The sequence below is a fragment of the Lynx canadensis genome, chromosome C1 (assembly GCF_007474595.2).
Source record: "Lynx canadensis isolate LIC74 chromosome C1, mLynCan4.pri.v2, whole genome shotgun sequence".
Taxonomy (NCBI): Eukaryota; Metazoa; Chordata; class Mammalia; order Carnivora; family Felidae; genus Lynx; species Lynx canadensis.
Genome location: NC_044310.1, coordinates 142,179,263 through 142,200,920, shown reverse-complemented (window position 1 = coordinate 142,200,920; position 21,658 = coordinate 142,179,263). Strand labels below are relative to the sequence as shown.

General features: G+C 37.5%; 1 protein-coding gene across 5 annotated transcripts in view; it reads left to right on the top strand.

The window, feature by feature from the left end:
* Positions 1-21,658, top strand: part of STAM2 (signal transducing adaptor molecule 2) — a 51,719-nt gene that overhangs the window by 9,445 nt on the left and 20,616 nt on the right. For 2 of the 5 annotated variants that reach the window (XM_030324674.2, XM_030324676.2), the window contains exons 2-7: positions 11,692-11,776; positions 13,135-13,210; positions 13,329-13,427; positions 14,357-14,503; positions 16,645-16,714; positions 17,549-17,735. In XM_030324674.2, coding sequence (XP_030180534.1) covers positions 11,692-11,776; positions 13,135-13,210; positions 13,329-13,427; positions 14,357-14,503; positions 16,645-16,714; positions 17,549-17,735 — 664 coding nt within the window. Of the gene's footprint in view, positions 1-6,883; positions 7,176-11,691; positions 11,777-13,134; positions 13,211-13,328; positions 13,428-14,356; positions 14,504-16,644; positions 16,715-17,548; positions 17,736-21,658 lie in introns of those variants that run through there. The other 3 variants (XM_032594410.1, XM_030324677.1, XM_030324679.1) reach the window with 3 other exon arrangements.

Below are 21,658 nucleotides of genomic sequence, written 5' to 3'. Positions count from 1 at the left end.
AAGAGTGGCAGTCACTCTTCTAAGTATTCTACCAGAGCAAGAAGCTATAAATATATTGTATTTTTAGATGATGTGGCTGTAGATTAGATGATGATGATCCTTTCCTTATAAATAAGACTTGAATTTGTGTTTGTCCTATTCAGTATGTTTAAAATATTCGTATATAGGGAAACCGAAAATTAACTTGTTGGGAAGAGCTACGTTAGCAGTTTTGAACAAAAATTGCACTCAAGAGGCAGTTTGTTTAATATTTACACTAGAGAGGATACTCTGAGCTAGACTTCCCAAATTGAAATCCCTGTTTCACTACTTAGTAGTTGTGTGATCTTGTGTTACTTTTCTGTGTACGTTTCCTCATCTACAATATGGGGAATCCTTACTTTGTTGGATTGAAGTGTAACTGGTTTAGTATATGTAAAATGTTTTGAAGCTGTTACTTCTTAATTAAATTACCAGGGCGCCTAGGTGGCTCAGTGGGTTAAGCGGCCAACTTCAGCTCAGGTCATGATCTCACAGGCTGTGGGCTCGAGCCCTACATCAGGTTCTGTGTTGACAGCTTACAGCATGGAGCCTGCTTCTGATTCTGTCTCTCTCTCTCTGTCTCTCTCCCCCTCCCCTGCTTGTTCTCTGTCTCTCTTTCTCTCTCAAAAATAATAAACATTAAAAAAAATTATTACCTATCATTCAGCACTCAGAGTGGTAAGTAGGTTTTCATTTTAGAAGATAATGAACAGTGTATGTTTTTAAATGTTTATGTATTTTGAGAGAGAGTGAGTGAGCATGTTCACTCACATGCAAGTGGGGGGAGGGCAGAGAGAGGGATGGAGAGGGAGAGAGAATCCCCAGCAGGCTTCATGCTGTCAGAACAGAGCCTAATGTGGAGCCTGATGTCGGGCTCTATCTCAGGAACCATGAGATCATGACCTGAGCTGATACCACGAGTGGGATGCTTAACTGACGGAGTCACTCCCCATGAACAGTGTATTTTAAGGTAAAATTTATATTACTGCTTTCCCCAGAGTAAACTGAAGATTTACAGCAATGAAATATACCCAAACAAATCAAGACATTAAATGAGGAGTAAATGAGAAAATGTATGTTAAACCCAAGTATTGTAGAATGCTAAGTATGGGTGTTATTGAAGTCAGAGAAAGAGGTGAAATATTTATAAACGTCAGGTTGAGGCTTTGGACATTTAAATATTTTTAGTCTAAATTTACACAAAAATTGGTCTGGAAACTTAATAACAAGTATATATTGTTATTTTAATCATTAAACATGTATGATTTATTTTATTTTTTAAAGTTTATTTACTTATTTTGAGAGAGAGAGAGTGTGAGCAGAGGAGAAGGGGCAGAGAGAGAGACGGGGGGAGAGAGAATCCCAAGTAGCCTCTCAGCACAGAGCCTGACTCAGGGCTCAGCCTCACAAACCATGAGATCATGACCTGAGCTGAGATGGAGTCAGATGCTTAACTGAGCCACCCAGGTGCCCCATGATTTATTTACAAACTAGAAAGAATTGGCTCTACTATATTTTCAGTAATTATTTAGTTCATAATGAATTGGTCCAAAGAAAGAACATGTTTATATCTTTAGTAAAAGCTGTCAGCTGTGGTTTCCTGTTACAAACCAAAAATGAATTCTATTCATTTACTTTCCATTTTCCAGTTTATTTTTGCTATTGAAGAAAAGTTTTTTCCAGTTTTCTCCTATTCTCCTACTACAATTTTAAAGTATAAAAATAATTAGTCTTTTTCTTACTAATACATAAAAACAAATTTTGTCTACCTTCTAAGCATTGCTTTAGTTATGTCCCAAGATACTGATATGTCATATCCTATTTATAACAAGTTTTTGTATTGCTTTGTTACAGTCTTAATTATTTCTATGTCTCATTGTTAATTTCCATCTGGTTGGGTATTACATTTGGTCTAATAAAAAAGCATTGTATTTAGAGAATATATTATGTATATTGTCCTAGATTATTTCTAGGTTTTGATAGTTCATGCACATTTGCGGAAAGATTTAAACTTGGCTTTCTTTAATGTACAGGTAGGCCTCACTTTACATAGTTCCAATATGCATGAATCTAGTTATCATGTTTTAGTTAAGTAACATCAAACACCAACAATAAGCCTCTGAGCATAGAACCTAGCCAATGCTACATAGATTTTAACTGTACGACTATGAACTAATAATGGGTGTTTTAAACTACTAATTTGCAGTAATTGGTTACATAGCAAGTTTTAAAAAATCAATATATGGAGATTGTTCAGTTAAAAAATTTTTTTTTATTCTTCAAATTTGATAACTGCTATTAATTTTTCTTCACATTCACTGTTTCTGTGGTCTCCATTCTGCTTTTAAGCCCATCTGGTGAATTTTTGGGTTGATATTGTACCTTTTAGTTCCACAAATTCAATTTTATAGTTTCCTTTTCCCTGCTGAGCACTCACCAGCTTTTGGTTTAAGTTCTTGGTAACACCTGCTTTAAAGTACCTTTTTTTCTTTTGCTATTTCTGATATTTCAGTTATGTTATTATCTCTTTTTATAGATTACTTTTATCTTGATTTTTGATACTTTCTCGTATCCTGGTAATTTTTTATATTATGCTGTTCACTATGATTATTCTTTGCAAGGAGGCTAGGTTATGTTGTCTTCCTTTAAAGAGTCTTGAGTTTTTTCTGTCAGGTAATTATGTTATTAGAGGATCGTTTTGGTTTTCTTTGTGTGACAGGTCTGTTTTGATATTGAATTAAATTATAAGGGGCCTTTATTCTCTTTTGGTGTTTCAGTTGAATGCCTGAAATGTTCTCTGTACTCTAGTTGGGTGGAGTATTAGTCTGCTTGGGCTGCCATAACAAATTACCTTGGACTAGGTGAATTGAACAACAAATTTATTTTCTTACAGTTCTGGAAATTGGGAAGTCCAAGAGCAAGGTCCCAGCAGGGTTGGTGTCTGGTGAGGTGTCTCTACCCTTGGGTTGCAGATGGCTACCTTTTCACTGTGTGCTTGCATGACCTCTTCTTGGCGCATGTATGGAGAGAGAGAGAGTGAGCTCTGTGTTCTCTTCTTATTAGGATACTAATCCTATTGGATCAAGATCCCATCCTTATGACCTCATTTAACCTTTAGAGGTTTATTCTCCAAATACAGCAACACTGTGGGTTAGGGCTTCAATATCTGAATTTTGTGGGAACACAAACAACAACTGCAAAGACTCCCTGCACTGCACAGCCTTTCAGCCCCATAGTCGGTGATCTCTGCTAGACTTCTTAGAGACTCAAGTAGCCTAGCCCTTGACCGAGGACCCATGGTAAGTCCCTGTGCTCAGAAATTTGGTCTGTTGCTCTACTTGGGCTAGTTCTCCTTGTGTTGGGACAGAAAGTGTTCCCAGGCAAAAACTAGGGACATTATGGGGCTTACTTCACATTTCCCTTCCCTCAAAGATCTCAGACCTGCACTGCCTGTTATTCATTTCCTGAACACAATTGCATTATATATTGCGGCCTGTTTTGTTCTTGTTTTTGGTAGAATAGCAAATCTGATAGCGGACACTCTGCCATGGTTGGAGGCAGACCAGTCGTGAGTTTTTATTTGCAAACATAGTAGGAGGAACCTTATAAATCTCTTCTGAGCATTTTTCTTTTATATAGTTAAATTTTAAAAATTACTGGTAGAGCCTATTTCATTAAAAGTTTTCTGGGTAGACTTGAATTCTTTTTAAAGTTTTATGCTAAACACAATGCACTGTGTAGAGGGGGCGCCTTTTTGTTCTTTATAGGTATTGATGGACGGAATATGATATTGTTAGAATCTTTCTGAAATATTTCAGGATATTTGAGGCTTTCTATATACAATAATCAAAACCTGGTGATGAAACATTATGACTTACACCCACCAAACCCTGGAAATTTAGAATTTAGGCCGGCAGGAGGGCTTTTTAAACTCTCTCCCACTCTATGCATTTGACACAGGATAATGTGAAGTATGCCCCCAACACTGGGCAAAGTGACAGTGCTATAAAAGAATGGTTCCTTAATTATAATATTTAAAATTTTTTCCAGGAGTTTAAAATGCTCCTAAGTGCATAATTTGACTGTTACTTAGTTCACTTGAAAAATGAAATCCTTTTTGGCAGACCATTATAAAGTCTTCAGATTTTATACTTTTTTAAAAGAGTGAGCCCTGTATTTGTAGACCATAAACTATGCTGGATAGAGTATTCAAATCAGGATTTTTGCATTTTCTATAAAAATAAAAAACACTGTTTAGATATACTTAAAATTGTTGGAATGGTTTTTGGTAGGTATTAAATAGATTTCACATTTAATTGTGTATCACAGGACTGAAATTGAAAAAATAATCATTAAAAGTCAAGTAATCAATAATGGGTGGGTTATTAGATGGTCTCAAATCAGATTCAACTCTTTGTATGCATATGTGTACTGACAAAATTTGGTAAATGATGATGCTTGGCTTCTCATATCAAAGAGGAAATGATAGATTCTTAGATGTTAGAACTGCTGACAAATAATTAGTAAAAATATTTTTCTATCCCTGCTTCTTTCCATGTACCAAATGAAATTCCAGAGAGACTAAAGATTTACCTATTAACGAGAAATAATACATATATAAAAGAGAATATAGCTTAATGTCGAATCATCAGGTAGTTCTAAACACTGTATCAAATGATAGTATGAAAAGGAGTGTTAGATCTGTACAGCAAAAACAAAACCCTGTCATAAGCAAAGAGAAGGATGAGCATGAGACTGGCAAGTCATGTATAATAAATGTGATTTGCTTTTCAGACTCCATTGAAGTCACCTGTATATCACAGCACAGGAAGCCCTTTGCCTCCTTCTTGAGACAGTCCCTTCCCTACTTACCTTGGCTTTTTGGTTAAGACTCCCAAAAAGGTATTGTCATTTCTCTTTAGTAAACAAGCAGAGAACTGGAACCTCATAAGCCCACTAGTGCTATTGCCTTTTATTGCCACATGGTGTTGCTAGTGAAGTTTGATCCTGTATAGCCCCTTTGGAGGTTTGCTCAGCAAACTAGCTGGCCAGAAGCTCTTGCTAGTCCAAAACTTTGTGCACACTTTAGAAAGACCACATTGGGCATCATTGTACCCACAGTAATAGGATATGGAGGAGCAACCAGCATCATTCAATTTATTTATCAAACCAGAATTTACTGAGTATCTACTGTGTGCTTCAGACTGTTCCATGCACTAGAAATAATAGTGAACAAAACAAAAATTCCTGCCATCATGGAGCTTACCTTCATTATTGGGGTTGAGGAGAGGAAGAGAGGTCGGGTGAAGACATATGAAAGACAAAGTATGCTGAAGGGCCTCTGTGTGAAATCCTGACCACTTTTAATTATCTTATATTTCTTCTATGTGGGGCATCAGTATGAGTGATACCAGTGAGTATAAGAGAGGCTGAGTACGTGGTGGATTTAAAATCACGGTGTATTGGGACGCCTGGGGGGGTTCAGTCGGTTGAGTGTCCTACTCTTGATTTTGGCTTAGGTCATGATCTCATGTTTTGTGAGATCAAGCCCCACATTGGGCTCCACACTTGGGTTTCTTTCTCTTCCTCTCTTCCCCTTCCCACTCATGAGCCCATGTGCACATGCTCTCTCTTTCAAAATAAATACATAAACTTAAAAAAATAGTAAAAAACAATGCACTTAAGGCAGAGAAAGCATTTTAAAAAAAATCAATGTGTTGATTGTATAGGTATTTTGTGGCCACTCTGTATATATGGTACATCACACTGTTACTTAAAAATATTGATGGGGCGCCTGGGTGGCGCAGTCGGTTAAGCATCCGACTTCAGCCAGGTCACGATCTCGCCGTCCGTGAGTTCGAGCCCCACGTCAGGCTCTGGGCTGATGGCTCAGAGCCTGGAGCCTGGTTCCGATTCTGTGTCTCCCTCTCTCTCTGCCCCTCCCCCGTTCATGCTCTGTCTCTCTCTGTCCCAAAAATAAATAAACGTTGAAAAAAAAATTAAAAAAAATAAAAAATAAAAAAATATTGTTATAGGTGTATAATTATGAACATAGGTGTTTATATAAGTAGAAATGCAAGTTAGCAAATAATACATTTAATATGATCACAAGTATTAGTGAGGAATACTTTTTCTCTACCTCTGAGGTTTCCTTCCTGAGAAGGGAATTCCGTTAGTGTTCACCCTGAGTCTGCTCTGGCTCCCTTAGTCATTTCAACCTTGATGTAATGACTTATTTGATTGGTAAATTTGAGACTAGTTGGCCCAGTGGATGCACTTCATTGATGTGTCAGAGCTAGCGAGTCTTTCCACAGCCATCGAGTGATTTCTCATCTCCTCCATGGAATAAGTTGTGCAGAGACTTATCCTGCAGGGAGCAGTCTGTGCCTGTTTAGTGCTAAGACATGCTCTCCTCTGAGGTTCACAATTAGCAAGCCCATTTATCTAATAAACCTACAGTTTCTGTTAGTAATAGCAATGATATTTTATTCTTTGTTTCTCAACTTATTCATAACTTTGGCAGGAAGGAGGTATCAGCTTTTGGGTGCTCTTTTTGGAGGCACCTCATACGTATGATTCTATTTTATTTAGTTTACATATATTTTTATTTTTCCATATTCATGTAGAAAAATGTCTGGAAAGATAAGCATCATGGTTTCAAAAGAGGTTGGTAGAAGTTTTTTTTCTTGTCTGTACTTTTGAATTCACCGAATTCATTAGATGTGGGAAAGAAAAGAAAAAAAGTAAGAAAACATTTAAAAATTTAAAAAATGTATGCAATAAAATAGAATGAAATGAAGAAAGTAAACTACAAAAAATGTTTTAAAAAGTTAAAATAGTAAAAAAAAAAATAAAAATTTAAAAAACCCCAGAAAATAAAAATAAATTTTTCTCTTTCTGTATCCAAGAATAAGAAAAGAACAAAGACAAGAAATGAATAGATGGACCCGTGAACAGAATGAAATCCGAATGAAATTACATCTAGTTTCCCCTGGAAGTCAACTGTGAAGCACTAAGCAGGTGGAGAGACTTGTGGTGGTCCTCTAGGGCCTGAGCTTGGTTGGCGCAGTTGGACGGGGCTTGGCGTAACAGCTGTTCTCCACTAGATGGTGCTGCTTAGCTTACTGAGGTGGATTGGTGTGGTGCACGTGCAGGTGTGTGTGCATGCTTGGGAGAGGTGAAAATGGCATCACCCAGCTTCCCAGTCTCTGGTACCAGAATAATTGCGCTCAGCAATTGTGACCAGCAGTCAAGCACCCCTCCTTTGTCTTCAGCTTCCATTCACTCCCCACATCTATGCTGTCTGCTTCCAAGCTGTCAGCCTGGCAGCAGCACCTCCCTCCTGAATTATATCTCATATGGGGCTCTTTCCAAACCCCTCACTTCTGAGAGCCCTGTGGTTTGGACCGACTCCAGCACTCTGGGGAGGGTCTTGCCGAGCAGTGGTTGGGTCCTGGCTCGCCCCTGGGAATGTTTGTGCGGTCACTGTTGCAGAGGTTCCGAGATTGTGGCTGGGTGCCTGCTTGCCCCAGAAAATGTTTGTGCGATTGCCTGGCAGCAGAGGTTCAGAGATTATGGGCAAAACAACACACAGCCGGTGCCAGGTTTCACCACACCCTTGCATCTTTGTTCCAATATGAGCACATGTGGCTGTTCTCCAGGTAGGGTCCACTGGGACCTTTCCCTGTGAGGAGGCGATATGGCCTCTACCAAATGCCCTCCTAGCAGAGGAACCGCTTCTTGTGTGGCCCACGGACCCCTCAGATCTCACTGCCTCCTCCTGGGAATTTGCCCTTCCCACCAGGGCACTGCTAGATACTGAGCTACAGAATTTCTGACTCTGTTGTCCCCTGTTTATAGAGTCCTAATGGAATTGAAGCCTCTTTCTCCCTTTCTTGTTCAGTCCCGTGTGGGTGTTTCCACTCTTTCTCTTTCTCTCCACCTACTTCTGGGGAGAGTGCTTCTCACACACTCTCCCCTCCTTTCTCTGTCCCCTCTCCGCAAAAACAGCTCCCTACCCCCTGTGGCTTTTCTCTCCTCCATTTCACCTCTCTGAGCTTTGTATCTGCCGAGTTCTATGGCTCAAGTTACGCAGATTGTTGTGTTCATCCTCAGATCAATTTTCTAGGTGTGCAAAATGGTTTGGTGCTGATCTAGCTGCATTTCAGGGATGAGAGAAGCCAGGAACTTCCATGCTGCTCTGCCATCTTGGCCCCCTGAATTTATTAGATATGAAATTAAAAAATTGTTAAGGGGAGTCTGGGTGGCTGAGTCAGTTGAGCGCCCAACTCTTGATTTCAGCTCAGATCACGAGCCGCAGGGCAGGGGATTGAGCACTGCGTTGGGCTCCGTGCTGAGTGGAGCCTCCTTAAGATTCTATTTCTCTCTCTCTCTCTTCTTCCCCTTCCCTGACTTGTGCTTGTACTCTCTCTCTAAAAAAGAAAAGAAAAGAAAAGAAGTGGTTAAATATTTTAAACCTCTAAAATATACAGCCTAGTCTGACTTCCCATGTAGAAGAATTAGTCATCTTTGTACAAGGACAAAAGCTGGACGCGAATAGTTTCCATGTCATAGCCTAGTGTTTGAGTCTAGAACTGATAGTAGGCAAAAATCTATTACATTTCTTAAATCTCTGGCTTGTCATTTTATTACACTTGTCACAATAATTGCTTTCCATCCATTATAATAGTGTGAAGCAGTTTGCATGGTTTTTAAAAGTGAGTTCTGGCATTTAACTGAGGTTAACTAGATTCTGTATTTTTCTCTCCTACTTGTAAAGTATAGCTGTTTGCTAAGCCTGTTTATTTTTTGGCTTTTATTATTCCTTTTAAAAAAGGAACAGCTCTAGAATTCTACCATCCTTCCCGCTTATCACCGTGATAAGTCCATATGAATATAATACTCAGGTTTGACCATATTTGAAATTATGTGTTTATTAAAAGAGATTAGATTTAAAAATATTGCTAAAGTCATAATTTTTATATCCTTATCCCTCTATATTAGCAGAAAAGAAGTATCTCCTGATTTTGAAATTTTGTAAAAGTCAATCAGGTAAAAATGCAACATAATTCAGTGATGATATTCTCATCATGCTTTTTAACAATTCACTTTTTAATTGTTATTTTGATTATGGAATACTTCAGACCACAAAAACATGCTGAGAATAAAATAATCTCTAGATATTTCATGTACAACTTAATAAATAAAATTTTATAAATACAAGTAAGCCCCTGTGTACCCTTTTTTTTTTTTTTAATGTTTAATGTTTATTTACTTTTGAGACAGAGACAGAGAACAAGCAGGGAAGGGGCAGAGAGAGAGGGAGACACAGAATCTGAAGCACGCTCCAGGCTCTGAGCTGTCAGCTCAGAGCCCGACGCGGGCCTCGAACTCACGAACTGCGAGATCATGACCTGAGCCGAAGTCGGACGCTTAACCGACTGAGCCACCCAGGCGCCCTATGTGTACCCAGTTTTGATCCCTCATCCTAGTTTGCTAGGATGACGGATAGTTTGGTATTTATCATTCTTATGTGTATGCTATAAATATTTTTACTACCTATGTATGTGTCACTAAAGACTATAGTGTATTTTTTAATGTTTTACAACCTTATATGAAACATTCATATATTGCTAGTGAGAATGTAAAATGGAACAACTGCTTTGGAAAACTTTTGCCAGTTCCTAAAAAAATTAAATACAGAATTTTTTTACCATACAACGCAGCACTTTTCTTAGGTACATACCAAAGAGAGAGGTATAAACCACACAAAACTTGCACAGAGATGTTCATAGTAGCATTGCACTACTCATAGCCAAAAAGTTAAAAAAAAATAAAACTAAACAATGACCAAATATTCAACTGGTGAATGGATAAATACAATGAGGTAGATCTACAAATGGAATATTATTCAGTCATAAAAATAACTGAAGTACTGATGCATACTTCAGCATAGATGAACTTGAAAACGTTGTACTAAATGAAAGAAGCTAGTCACAAAAGACCATGTGTGATTTTATTTATATGAGAAATACAGATTAGGCAAATTTATAGAGATATGAAGTAGACTAGTGGTTATCTAGGGTGGGGATTATGGGGGGAGATTGGGCTGTGACTGCCAATGGGTATGGACTTCTTTTTAGGGTGGTGAAATGTTCTAGAATTAGATAATAGTGATAGTTGCACAACTCTGAATACACTAAAAAAATCAAATGGTACACGTTAAATTGGGTGAGTTGTATTGTTATGTGAACTGTATCTCAGTAAAGCTGTTTAGAAAGTTTATGTGAATGTCATATATTCTGCCATTAGCTTTTTAAACTCAGTATAAACCAAATCATTATATTTTGGGATTTATACATTTTTTGAACATTTAGTTATATATAACTCAATTTTCATATTCTGTTGTATGAATTTACTGTTATTTTATTAATCATTTTCCTCTTTTGCCCTTTAAAAACAATGCTTTTGTTGGGTACCCAGGTAGCTCAGTTGGTTAAGTTTCTAACTTTGGCTCAGGTCATGATCTCATGAACCATGAGATGAGCCCCATGTCGGGGGATCCATGCTGTGAGCACTGAACCTGCTTGGAATTCTCTCCCTCTCTCTCTGCCCTTCCTCTGTGCCCTCTGTCTTTCTTTCTTTCTCAAAAATAAGCTTTAGGGGCGCCTGGGTGGCTCAGTCGGTTAAGCGGCCGACTTCGGCTCAGGTCATGATCTCGCGGTCCGTGAGTTCGAGCCCCGCGTCGGGCTCTGTGCTGACCGCTCAGAGCCTGGAGCCTGTTTCAGATTCTGTGTCTCCCTCTCTCTGACCCTCCCCTGTTCATGCTCTCTCTCTCCCTGTCTCAAAAATAAATAAAACGTTAAAAAAATTTTTTTTTAAAAATAAAAAAATAAGCTTTAAAAAAATCCTATCAAATTCTAATTTGAAAGAAAGCCTTAAAAATATATATCATCATATAAGAAAATGTGGATTACTGTTCACTATTTGCAAAAGCATTGGTTTTTAAAAAAAATTTTTTTCAATGTTTATTTTTGAGAGAAAGAGAGGGTGAGTGGGTAAGGGGCAGAGAGGGAGGAAGACACAGAATCCAAAGCAGGCTCCAGGCTCTGAGCTGTCAGCACAGAGCCTGACGCGGGGCTCCAACTCACAAACCATGAGATGATGACCTGAGCTGAAGTTGGACGCTTAACTGGACACTTAACCGACTGAGCCACCCAGGAGCCCCAAAGCGTTGTTGTTGTTGTTGTTGTTTTTAATGTTTGTTTATTTTTGAGAGAGCATGAGAGAGAGGGGGACAGAGAATCCAAAGCGGGCTCTGTGCTGACAGCACATCTTGTGAACCGTGAGATCATGACCTGAGCCAAAATCAAGAATCAGACGTTTAACTGACTGAGCCATCCAGGCGCCCCTAGAATTTTATAGAATTATTGCTGATTTGTAACTTATTTAGTATTATTTCACTGTTTAGAAGAAATTTTATTGGTGTACCTTAGAACATTTAATTCATATAGCTATATAATTTAAAGTTGAAAATACTTTATCTTCTGAAATTTTTCTGTAGTTCTTTTATATTTGGCAAAAGAAAAGGTTTTAACTACTGTGCCTTTTTTGGTATTTTATTGTTAATTGAGACATGTCCTAATTTTTGTGTGTGCTGATATTTTATAGAAAAAGCCACAAATGAGTACAACACTACAGAAGATTGGAGTCTTATTATGGACATATGTGACAAAGTTGGGAGCACTCCTAACGGGTAAGATGCCCAGTCATGCATGGTGAATGTCTAGGAGCTTAATTACCTGTCTCTTTGCCTGATACAACTTTGAGAGGAAAATGGGATTTTACTGTTTACTTTTGGGGGACAAAAGTAAAGAGATCCTGGTGGCCAGATTTATGGGACTAACCTTATCATGAAACAACAAATGGAAAAGAGTTCAACTGAAAACCTGAGACATATTAAAATATGTAATTAGGGCTTTTACGCAATAGGAACACGTGTTAACAATGAAAGTTGTTTAGGGAATTCCCCTGTGACTTAGACATGTATGGGAGCCTTTTACTAAAGTAGATAAATATAATAATATAGTAGGTAATATACTGAAAAAGCTCTTTGATAATAGATGAAAATAATATGATGAAAAAGTGAATATAAAAAAGTGCTTTTGGGAGAGAATGCAATAAGTAAGCTGAACTGATCTATACTTTAGAAGTTTAGCAGACTGATGAAAGTATTTGTTTTAACATTACAACTTTTCAAAGTACCTTCATACATGTTTATACTGAAAAGTTTGAAGACTATGTCTCGGTAATTTTTTTTATGATAAGAATTTGTTGTCTGAACACTAAACCTGTCTTGAAGAAAAAAGGTAATTTATATGACATAGTTTTTTTGTGTTGATCTTTTGGAAATGATTTGGCTCTTGATTGGGGAATATACAACGTTTACAGCAAGCTCCTTTTTTTTTTTTTTTTTTTTTTTGAGTCCTGCAGTTCTATGAACGAAAGATTGTGTAGAATCATTTTACAGATTTAATCCTTTAATGAAATGAAGTTTGCAGGATGTTATTTATTTACTCATTTACTTAACGTTATTTTGAGAGAGAGAAAGAGAGAGAGCCTGTGCGCACGTGTATGCAAGCAAGCAGGGGAGGACAGTGCTAAATCACTGGAAGGCATTGGTAAATATTAAGGCCCAGGAAAGTGGACAGTGGAAAATATTGTTGGGGGGGGGGGGACAAAGTTTTTATTTAAATTCCAGTTATTTAATACACAGTGTAATACTAGTTTATGGTGTACAATTTAGGAAATATTTTTTTAATGTTTGAGAGAGAGAGCACATGCACACATGGGGGAGGGGCAGAGAAAAAGGAGTGAGAATCCCAAACATGCTCCAGGGAGCTGTTAGCATGGAGTCTGACATGGGGCTTGATCTCACAAACCGTGAGATTATGACCTGGGCTGAAATCCAAAGAGTCAGAAGTTTGACTGAGCCACCCAGGTGCCCTTGCAGGATTTTATTTTTAAATTTAAAGTTATTTGGTAGGCCTTATATTTTTAATGTTTAAGTTGAAATTCTGAATAAATCCTTAACCTTCTTCATTTTTTTCTTAGAGCAAAAGATTGCCTAAAAGCCATAATGAAAAGGGTAAATCATAAGGTTCCTCATGTTGCTCTGCAGGCGTTAACTGTAAGTAAAAGTCATGTTATTCATTATTTGACCCAAATTTTAAATGTGTATTTATTTCAGTAAGTTAAATAAGATAATATCTCAACATTTGTATATTGATTTTTATTTTAATTAATAGCTTCTTGGGGCTTGTGTGGCAAACTGTGGAAAGATATTTCATTTAGAAGTATGTTCCCGTGATTTTGCAACAGAAGTACGTGCTGTGATAAAAAATAAGGTAAATTTTAAAAAGAGAAGAATTTAAGTCATTAAAAAGTGCATATACTGTATGTCATTTTAACTCCATATAGCATTAATAAAATTGTTATAAATGAAATAATTTTTAGATAAGTTTGAGATGAAATAAACTTCCTTTTCTAAAACTTGATGTTTTCATTTGAAGCACCAAAACCTGTTTTTCTTCCCAAAACATATATACTAGTGATAATAGCTCTTCTTTATTGAGAGTTAGTAAGCAGTCACTGCTCTAAGAATTTTACATATACTATCTTGTTTAATGCTCTTAATAACTTTTAGAAGTTAGATTCTCTTGTCATTCCTTTTTTATCAATACAGAAACTGAGCCTTAGAGAGAAGTTGAGTAACTTGTCCTAGGTCATGTGACTAGTAAGTAGCACAGCTGAGGTTCAGATCTAGGTTTCCGTACCTTCAAAGTCCAAACTACCACTATCCTGTCCAGATTCACATTATAGATAACAAGCAAAGGGGGTCTTTACTTTAGAGCAGGGCCGGGACGGGGGGCGGGGGGTGTTTTCACAATAGGGTTTGTTATTGATATCCTTGGGATAGAAACTCTGAAGCACCGTTCTGTTGCTATTAGTAAAATTCCAGAATTTTAGTTTGGTTGATATAAAAAGCTTAGTCTAATGTTGAGCATATTAAGAAAACAAGAAATAACCTCTGAATATAAAAAATCTGTTGTCATTATAGTAAGAGTTAGAAATTGATGTTTAAAAGGTAATTTTACAAGAAATAACTCTATCTTAAAGCAAAAATAGGCATTTACCAAGTACTCATGTAGGCTGAGGATTGCTGGACTTTCGTTGATGTTTAATTTTGGTGGTAATTCTCTTTGTTAAATGTTTCAAGTTCTTTAACCATTACTTAACCATAGTTTTATTTCTTTCTTTGCATTGCCCTTAAAAGGCTCATCCTAAAGTGTGTGAAAAACTGAAATCTTTAATGGTGGAGTGGTCAGAAGAATTTCAGAAGGATCCTCAGTTTAGTCTAATATCTGCAACTATTAAATCTATGAAAGAAGAAGGAATTACTTTTCCTCCAGCAGGTTCTCAGGTAAGAGATTCACTTACACCCATGGTTGATCTTATACTATTTTGAAGGTACGTATCATATAAAGGCTGGACAAAGTCTGTCTTAATCATCATTTCCCACCTCCACTCTCCAGGTGCCTATCTGAAATAGCGCCTTATATTAGTAGATGTTCTAATTGTTGAGTGAATTTCTTTTTTTGTTTTAAGTTTATTATTTTGAGAGAGAGGGAAAGAGAGAATCCCAAGCAGGCTTATCACTGTCAGTACAGAGCTCAGTGTGGGGTCAAACTCATAAACCGTGAGATCATGACCTGATCCGAAACCATGACCCAACTGCTTAATAGACTGAGCCATCTAGGCGCCCCTCTTGAGTGAATGTCTTATACTTATCAGAACTTTGAAAAGTGAATCAGCCATAAGTAATCTGTTTAATGCTACTCTAAGTCTAGAGTCATACAAAAGGCATATATGTATGAGGGAGCCCTTATGTTTAAGAAATTTATAGTAAAGTTGGATTGTTATAGACAGGTGAAAAATAACTAAATTATAAGTGACACATATGGATGAGGGATGGGTAGGATGGGTAACAAAGACAGGATGCCAGGAGAGAAAGGTAACTACAGACTGGGATGGTAAAGAGGTAGAATTTTTAGACTGGAATGCATTTCAGTATGTAGACAGGAGAGGAGATCCTACTGGGGGAAGGATGATACAAACAAGTTTATGGAATTGAGAAAGCTCAACACCAATTTTTTGAAGACTGAATATGCCTGCAGGGAATGGTTTACAAATAGATAAGGGGAACTATAAGACTAGAAATTTATTTGAGGAGATGGGAAGATAGCTTTAGTAGGACAGGGGTGAATGTCAGGATAATAAGCCACAGAGTGGGCTAAGTGTGGGAGAAAAACACTGTCTTAAGTTTTGCTTCAGTGCCTCTTTCCTTCCAGTTAATATTGGGATATGGACTAGGGAAAGAAACTAAGAAAAGTACTGTATATTTTATTTTTCTTTGGACTGTAGACTACACAGTCAAAAAGAACCTTTATAGCTGAGCAGAACTAAGGGTTCAAGGGAGAATTTGGGGACAAAAACCTTATAAGTAATAAAAGCAAGCATTTTTCTGCTTTGTCCTTTCTGCATGTCATTAAAAACCTGTGTGTGTGTTTTTTTAAATATGAAACTTATTGTCAAATTGGTTTCCATGCAACACCCAGTGCGCATCCCAACAGGTGCCCTCCTCAATGCCCATCACCCACTTTCCCCTCCCTCCCACCCCCATCAACCCTCAGTTTGTTCTCAGTCTTTAGGAGAGTCTCTTATGGTAAAAACCTGTGTTATAACGAACTGGTTGATGGTTCAGGATCCTGGACATCTCTGTCTTCCATGGCTTTAACGTTGTTTTTAATTTATTTTTTATTTTTTATTTTTGAAAATTGTTTTTGTGAGACAGAGGCAGCCTGAGCAGAGAAAAGGCAGAGAGAGAGAGAGAGAGAGAGAGAGAGAGAGAGACAGAATCCGAAGCAGGCTCCAGGCTCTGAGCTGTCAGCACAGAGCCCAGCGTGGGGCTCGAACTCATGAACCGTGAGATGATGACCTGAGCTGAAGTCAGAAGCTCAACTGAGTGAGCCACATAGGCACCCCTGTCTTCCATGCCTTTAAATTTAAGCATGAGCCTCCTAATTCTGATGTGCCACCATGATTCAAGTACAATGGTACTAAAAGAGCTTAATAAGTATTCCTAGAACCACACCTATTGTCTCCATCCACCCTCTTCTTTTCAGTAATTATTATGGCTTCTTGCTGCCTCTCCTAGACTTCAGTGTCCCTCACTGAATAAAATACCTTGGACAGTTGAGGTTAGGAAAGTCCAATTGGGAAAGATTTGTGTTTAAGTATTTTCTGTATGCCATGATCTGTGTCATATACTAAGATTTATGCAAAATGTAAGCCAGTTTGTGCCTTGTGAGTTTATTATGTTTTCTTGAAAACCATGGTATTTTATTTTAGTATTTGAAAACTGCTACTTTAAATTTTTACAAAGAACTTCACTTTTAGAAGAAACTCTTGTCAGCTTTTTAAAAATTAACATGTGCGAGTAATTATAGAGCTTGTGTTTTCTTTGAAACAGTAGTTGTGTTCATTTTACTCATACATTTACAGACTGTCTCAGCTGCTGCCAAGAATGGTACATCATCGAACAAAAACAAAGAAGATGAAGACATAGCTAAAGGTAAATGCTCAAGCGTGTATAATTTAATATTGCTTAAAACATCCTTGCCAGAACAATTTATTTAAATAAAAATTATAATCAAACTGGGTATGCTTTTACAATTTTGCCCCATATCTAGTAGGGTCTGAAAAGTAAGGAAAATAATTAACATGATACAAGAATGATTTAATTCATAATCATTGTCAATAATACGTATTTAATGTCTTACCTTTGGAGAGATTTCATTTCACCTTTTCTTTAATGCCAAAGTTATGAGTCAAGCACAGAAATATGTTCACGGCTTGTCCTATATGGAAAGCTACCCATATTATAATGTCACAATCTGTTTGCTATAAAAATAATAGCTGCTGTATATGACAGACTGTGATAATAAGGAATGAGCAAAAACTTTATTTTAAAAAATGTCATGATTCTCTGCCCTGTCCTCCCACACTCCAAAAAAGTTAACTGTTTAGCATTTAATTGGACAAATAAAATACTCAACTTGATTTATTCTTATTAAGTATTACATTAAAAGTATTTCTTTTTTGGGGCGCCTGGGTGGCGCAGTCGGTTAAGCGTCCGACTTCAGCCAGGTCACGATCTCGCGGTCCGTGAGTTCGAGCCCCGCGTCAGGCTCTGGGCTGATGGCTCAGAGCCTGGAGCCTGCTTCCGATTCTGTGTCTCCCTCTCTCTCTGCCCCTCCCCCGTTCATGTTCTGTCTCTCTCTGTCCCAAAAATAAATAAAAACGTTGAAAAAAAAAAAATTTTAAAAAAAGTATTTCTTTTTTGCTTTAAAAAAATCAGAATTAATTTTGGCTATCTTGTTTTTTGCATTTTAATTTTTCAAATTAGCTATTGAATTATCATTACAAGAGCAGAAGCAGCAGCACACAGAAACAAAATCCTTATATCCATCTGCAGAAATTCAGTTAAATAATAAAGTTGCAAGGAAAGTGAGAGCTTTATACGATTTTGAAGCCGTTGAGGACAATGAACTTACTTTTAAACACGGTGAAATTATTATTGTTTTGGATGACAGGTAAGTTTTCTATCTTTATTTCTGGAATATTTTGAAGTTATTAAGTATAATATTCTTAATTTAGAATATGGATATTAAGGTCTTTGACTTAGTATATTTAAATCATAATAGAGCCTTTTCATACCTTAATTTTTTTCTAAAATAAAATTTAATCAGGGATGCATGGATGGCTCAGTTGGTTAAGTGTCTGACTCTTGAGCTCAGCTCAGGTCATGATCTCATGCTTCGTGACATCAAGCCCTGTATCGGGCTCTGTGCTGACAGCGTGGAGCCTGCTTGGGATTCTCTCTCCCTCTCTGTCGGCTCCTGCCCTGCTTATGCTCTTTCTCTCTCTCTCAAAATAAATAAATTAAAAAATAAAAATAAAAGTTAGTTAGACTAGGTAATGTGAGTTTGTTATTGTTTTGTTAAATTTGGTAGTATTCTCTATATCTTGGATAAAAGATGTATTAAATAATGTTACTTATCACAATTGTGAAGCATAAATATTTGGTCCTCTGAATCCATTTGCACTGGGAGTTGTGTATATCAAAAAAAACCTGGTAAAAAAATTTAGGAAGAAATACAGCTATATTATCTTTGGTAAAAGCAACCAAAAGCTATGCTCAGGTCTTCTCTAATTCTAAATCTGCTACTGTACCCTCCCTCACAATTACTCTATCACTTAAAGTTGCAGTAAAGAATATATCTGTTGTACACCTAAGCTAATATAGTATTGTATGTCAACTACACTTCAACTTCTAAAAAAGGGTAGATCATGGGGCACCTGGGTGGCTCAGTTGGTTAAGCATCTGACTTTGGCTCAGGTCATGATCTCACGGTTTGTAGGTTCAAGCCCCGCGTCAGGCTCTGTGCTGATAGTTCAGAGCCTGGAGCCTGCTTCATATTCTGTATCTCCTCCTTTCTCTGTTCCTCCTCCTCTCACACTCTGTCTCTCTGTCTCTCTCTCTCTCTCTCTCTCTCAAAAATAAATAAACTTAAAATAAATAAATGTATGTAGGTAGGTAGGTAGGTCTGTCTCTATTGGGCCTAATTCTGTTTTTTACTTTGCCTTTAAAAGAAGTTGATGAGGGGCGCCTGGGTGGCTCAGTTGGTTGAGCGTCCGACTTTGGCTCAGGTCATGATCTCATGGTTCAGGAGTTTGAGCCCCACGTTGGGCTCTGTGCTGTCAGCTCGGAGCCTGGAGCCTGCTTTGGGTTTTTGGCTCCTTCTCTCTCTGCCCCTCTGCCGCTTGTGCTCTGTCTCTCTCTGTCTTAAAAATAAATAAACGTAAAAAAAAATGTTGATGAAATTTAGTAAAAGGGTGGACATAATAGCTTATTACTGTGAACAGAGATTGCAGATGCATTTGGTATCCATAACAAATAACTTAGTAAGGATATTTAGTCTGGTGCATTTTTAAATGAGTATATACACAAAATAGTGTTACTTTACTGCAGTAAATAGTTATTGAAAAAGTATTATGTAATAGGGTGAGGATGTGAGGTGCCTGGGTAGCTCAGTTGGCTGAGGGTCTGACTTCAGCTCAGGTCATGATCTCGCAGTTTGTGGGTTCGAGCCCCGCGTCAGGCTCTGTGCTGACATCTCAGAGTCTGGAGCCTGCTTGAGATTCTGTGTCTCCCTCTCTCTCTGCCCTTCCCCTGCTCATGCTGTGTCTCTCCCTCTCTCTCAAAAATAAACATAAAAAAATAGGGCGAGGATGCGGAGAAAGAGGATCTCTTTTGTGTTGTTGGTGGCAATGCAAGCTGGTGCAGCCACTCTGGAAAACAGTATGGAGGTTCCTCAAAAAACTAAAAAAGAACTACCTTATGACCCAGAAATTGCACTAAATTGCATTTATCCATGGGATACAGGTGTGCTGTTTCAAAGGGACACATGCACTCCCATGTTTATAACAGCACTACCAACAATAGCCAAAGTATAGAAAGAACCCAAATGTCCGTCGATGGATGAATGAATAAAGAAGTGGTGTGTGTATGTATATATATATATATATATATATATATATACATACACACACACAATGGAGTATTACTTGGCAATCAAAAAGAATGAAATCTTGCCATTTGCAACTACGTGGATGGAACTGGAGGGTATTATGCTAAGTGAAATTAGTCAGAGAAAGACAAAAGTCATATGACTTCACTCATATGAGGACTTTTAAGAGACAAAACAGATGAACATAAGGAAAGGGAAACAAAAATAATATAAAAACAGGGAGGGGGACAAAACAGAAGAGACTCATAAATATGGAGAACAAACTGAGGGTTACTAGAGGGGTTGTGGGAGGGGGTATGGGCTAAATGGGTAAGGGGCACTAAGGAATCTACTCCTGGAATCACTGTTGCACTATATGCTAACTAATTTGGATGTAAATTTTAAAAAATAAAAAATAAAATTAAAAAAAATTTTTTTAAAAAGTTGATGAAATTTAGTAAGGGTGGACATAATAGCTTAATACTGTGAACAGAGATTGTAGATGCATTTGGTATCCATTACAAATAACTTAGTAAGGATATTTAGTCTGGTGCATTTTTAAATGAGTATATACACAAAATAGTGTTACTTTGCTGCAGTAAATAGTTATTGAAAAAGTATTATGTACTAGGCTCTGTTTATATGAAAATGAATGAGGATGCGGTTCTGTCTTATAAAATCTAAAGTAAGGGAGTTGAAATTTCTATACAGGTATTAGTATGGAATGCAGACTGTGAATGCCATAAAAGAGGCAATGTTGGGGTCCAGAAGAGACCAGATTTGTACTGGATGCAAGCATCTGGGAAAGAAGGCTTAAGCTGAGAGTTCATTTCAGGTGAACTTTGGTTTTGATGGGATAGGAAAAATTTTGCAAGAAATTGAGAGTAGGAAAAGGAAGGTCTCTTAGGTGATCAAGAAAATAATCTTTTTTTTTTAAGAAATTTTTTTTTTTTTTTAAGTCATTGAGAATGGAACACACGACTCCTGAATGAGAGTAAATAAATATTGGTGCTCCTGGGTGGCTCAGTCGGTTGAGCATCAGACTTTGGCTCAGGTCATGATTTCGCGGTTCGTGGGTTTGAGCCCTGCATCAGGCTCTGTGCCGACAGCTCATAACTTGGAGCCTGCTTCAGGTTCTGTGTCTCCCTGTCTCTCCGCCCCTCCCCTGCTCATGCTCTGTCTCTTTTTCTCTCAAAAATAAATAAACGGGCATGTGGGTGGCTCAGTCGGTTAAGCGTCCAACTTTGTCTCGTCATGACCTCACAGTTTGTGAGTTTGAGCCCTGCGTCGGGATCTGTGCTGACAGCTCGGAGCCTGGAGCCTGTTTTGGATTCTGTGTCTCCCTCTCTCTGCTCCTTCCCTGCTCATTCTCTGTCTCCCTCTCTAAAGAAATATGTAAATAAACATTTAAAAAAAAGAAGACGACGACTAAGTAGTGTGGGCTCTGAACACTGACAGTCTGAAATGTCAGGCTTCTTAGTGTAGTTTTAGTTAGAATATTTACAAAGGAACTTAAGTTTATACTTTAAATACTCTTCTGCAACTAGAAAATTAAAGACATTTATAAAATAAATGGAAAGAAAACTATAAAATGAGTAGTTTTTGCTCTAAGATTCAAATTTTGAGTATTTGATCTAGTGAGAAAATATTCGAAAATAAATTGCTACTTACAGGGTACTGATTAATGGCACAGATACTTTATCACTTATCTTCAGTAGGCTTCTACTACCCTGTGCTATAATAACTCAATTCTCTGACTTTTTCTTTTGTAATTGTCATGAATCCTTCATGCATACTGTATCCCTTGACATCATTTGGTGTTCACGTGGCATTATACTCCTATTATAGTCTACAGGCTTGCCATGAGTAAAGGGTTATGTTGCTGTGCTGCATGTGTCTTTTCACACATGTTTAATTAGGCACAAATACATTTAACAACTTAGACT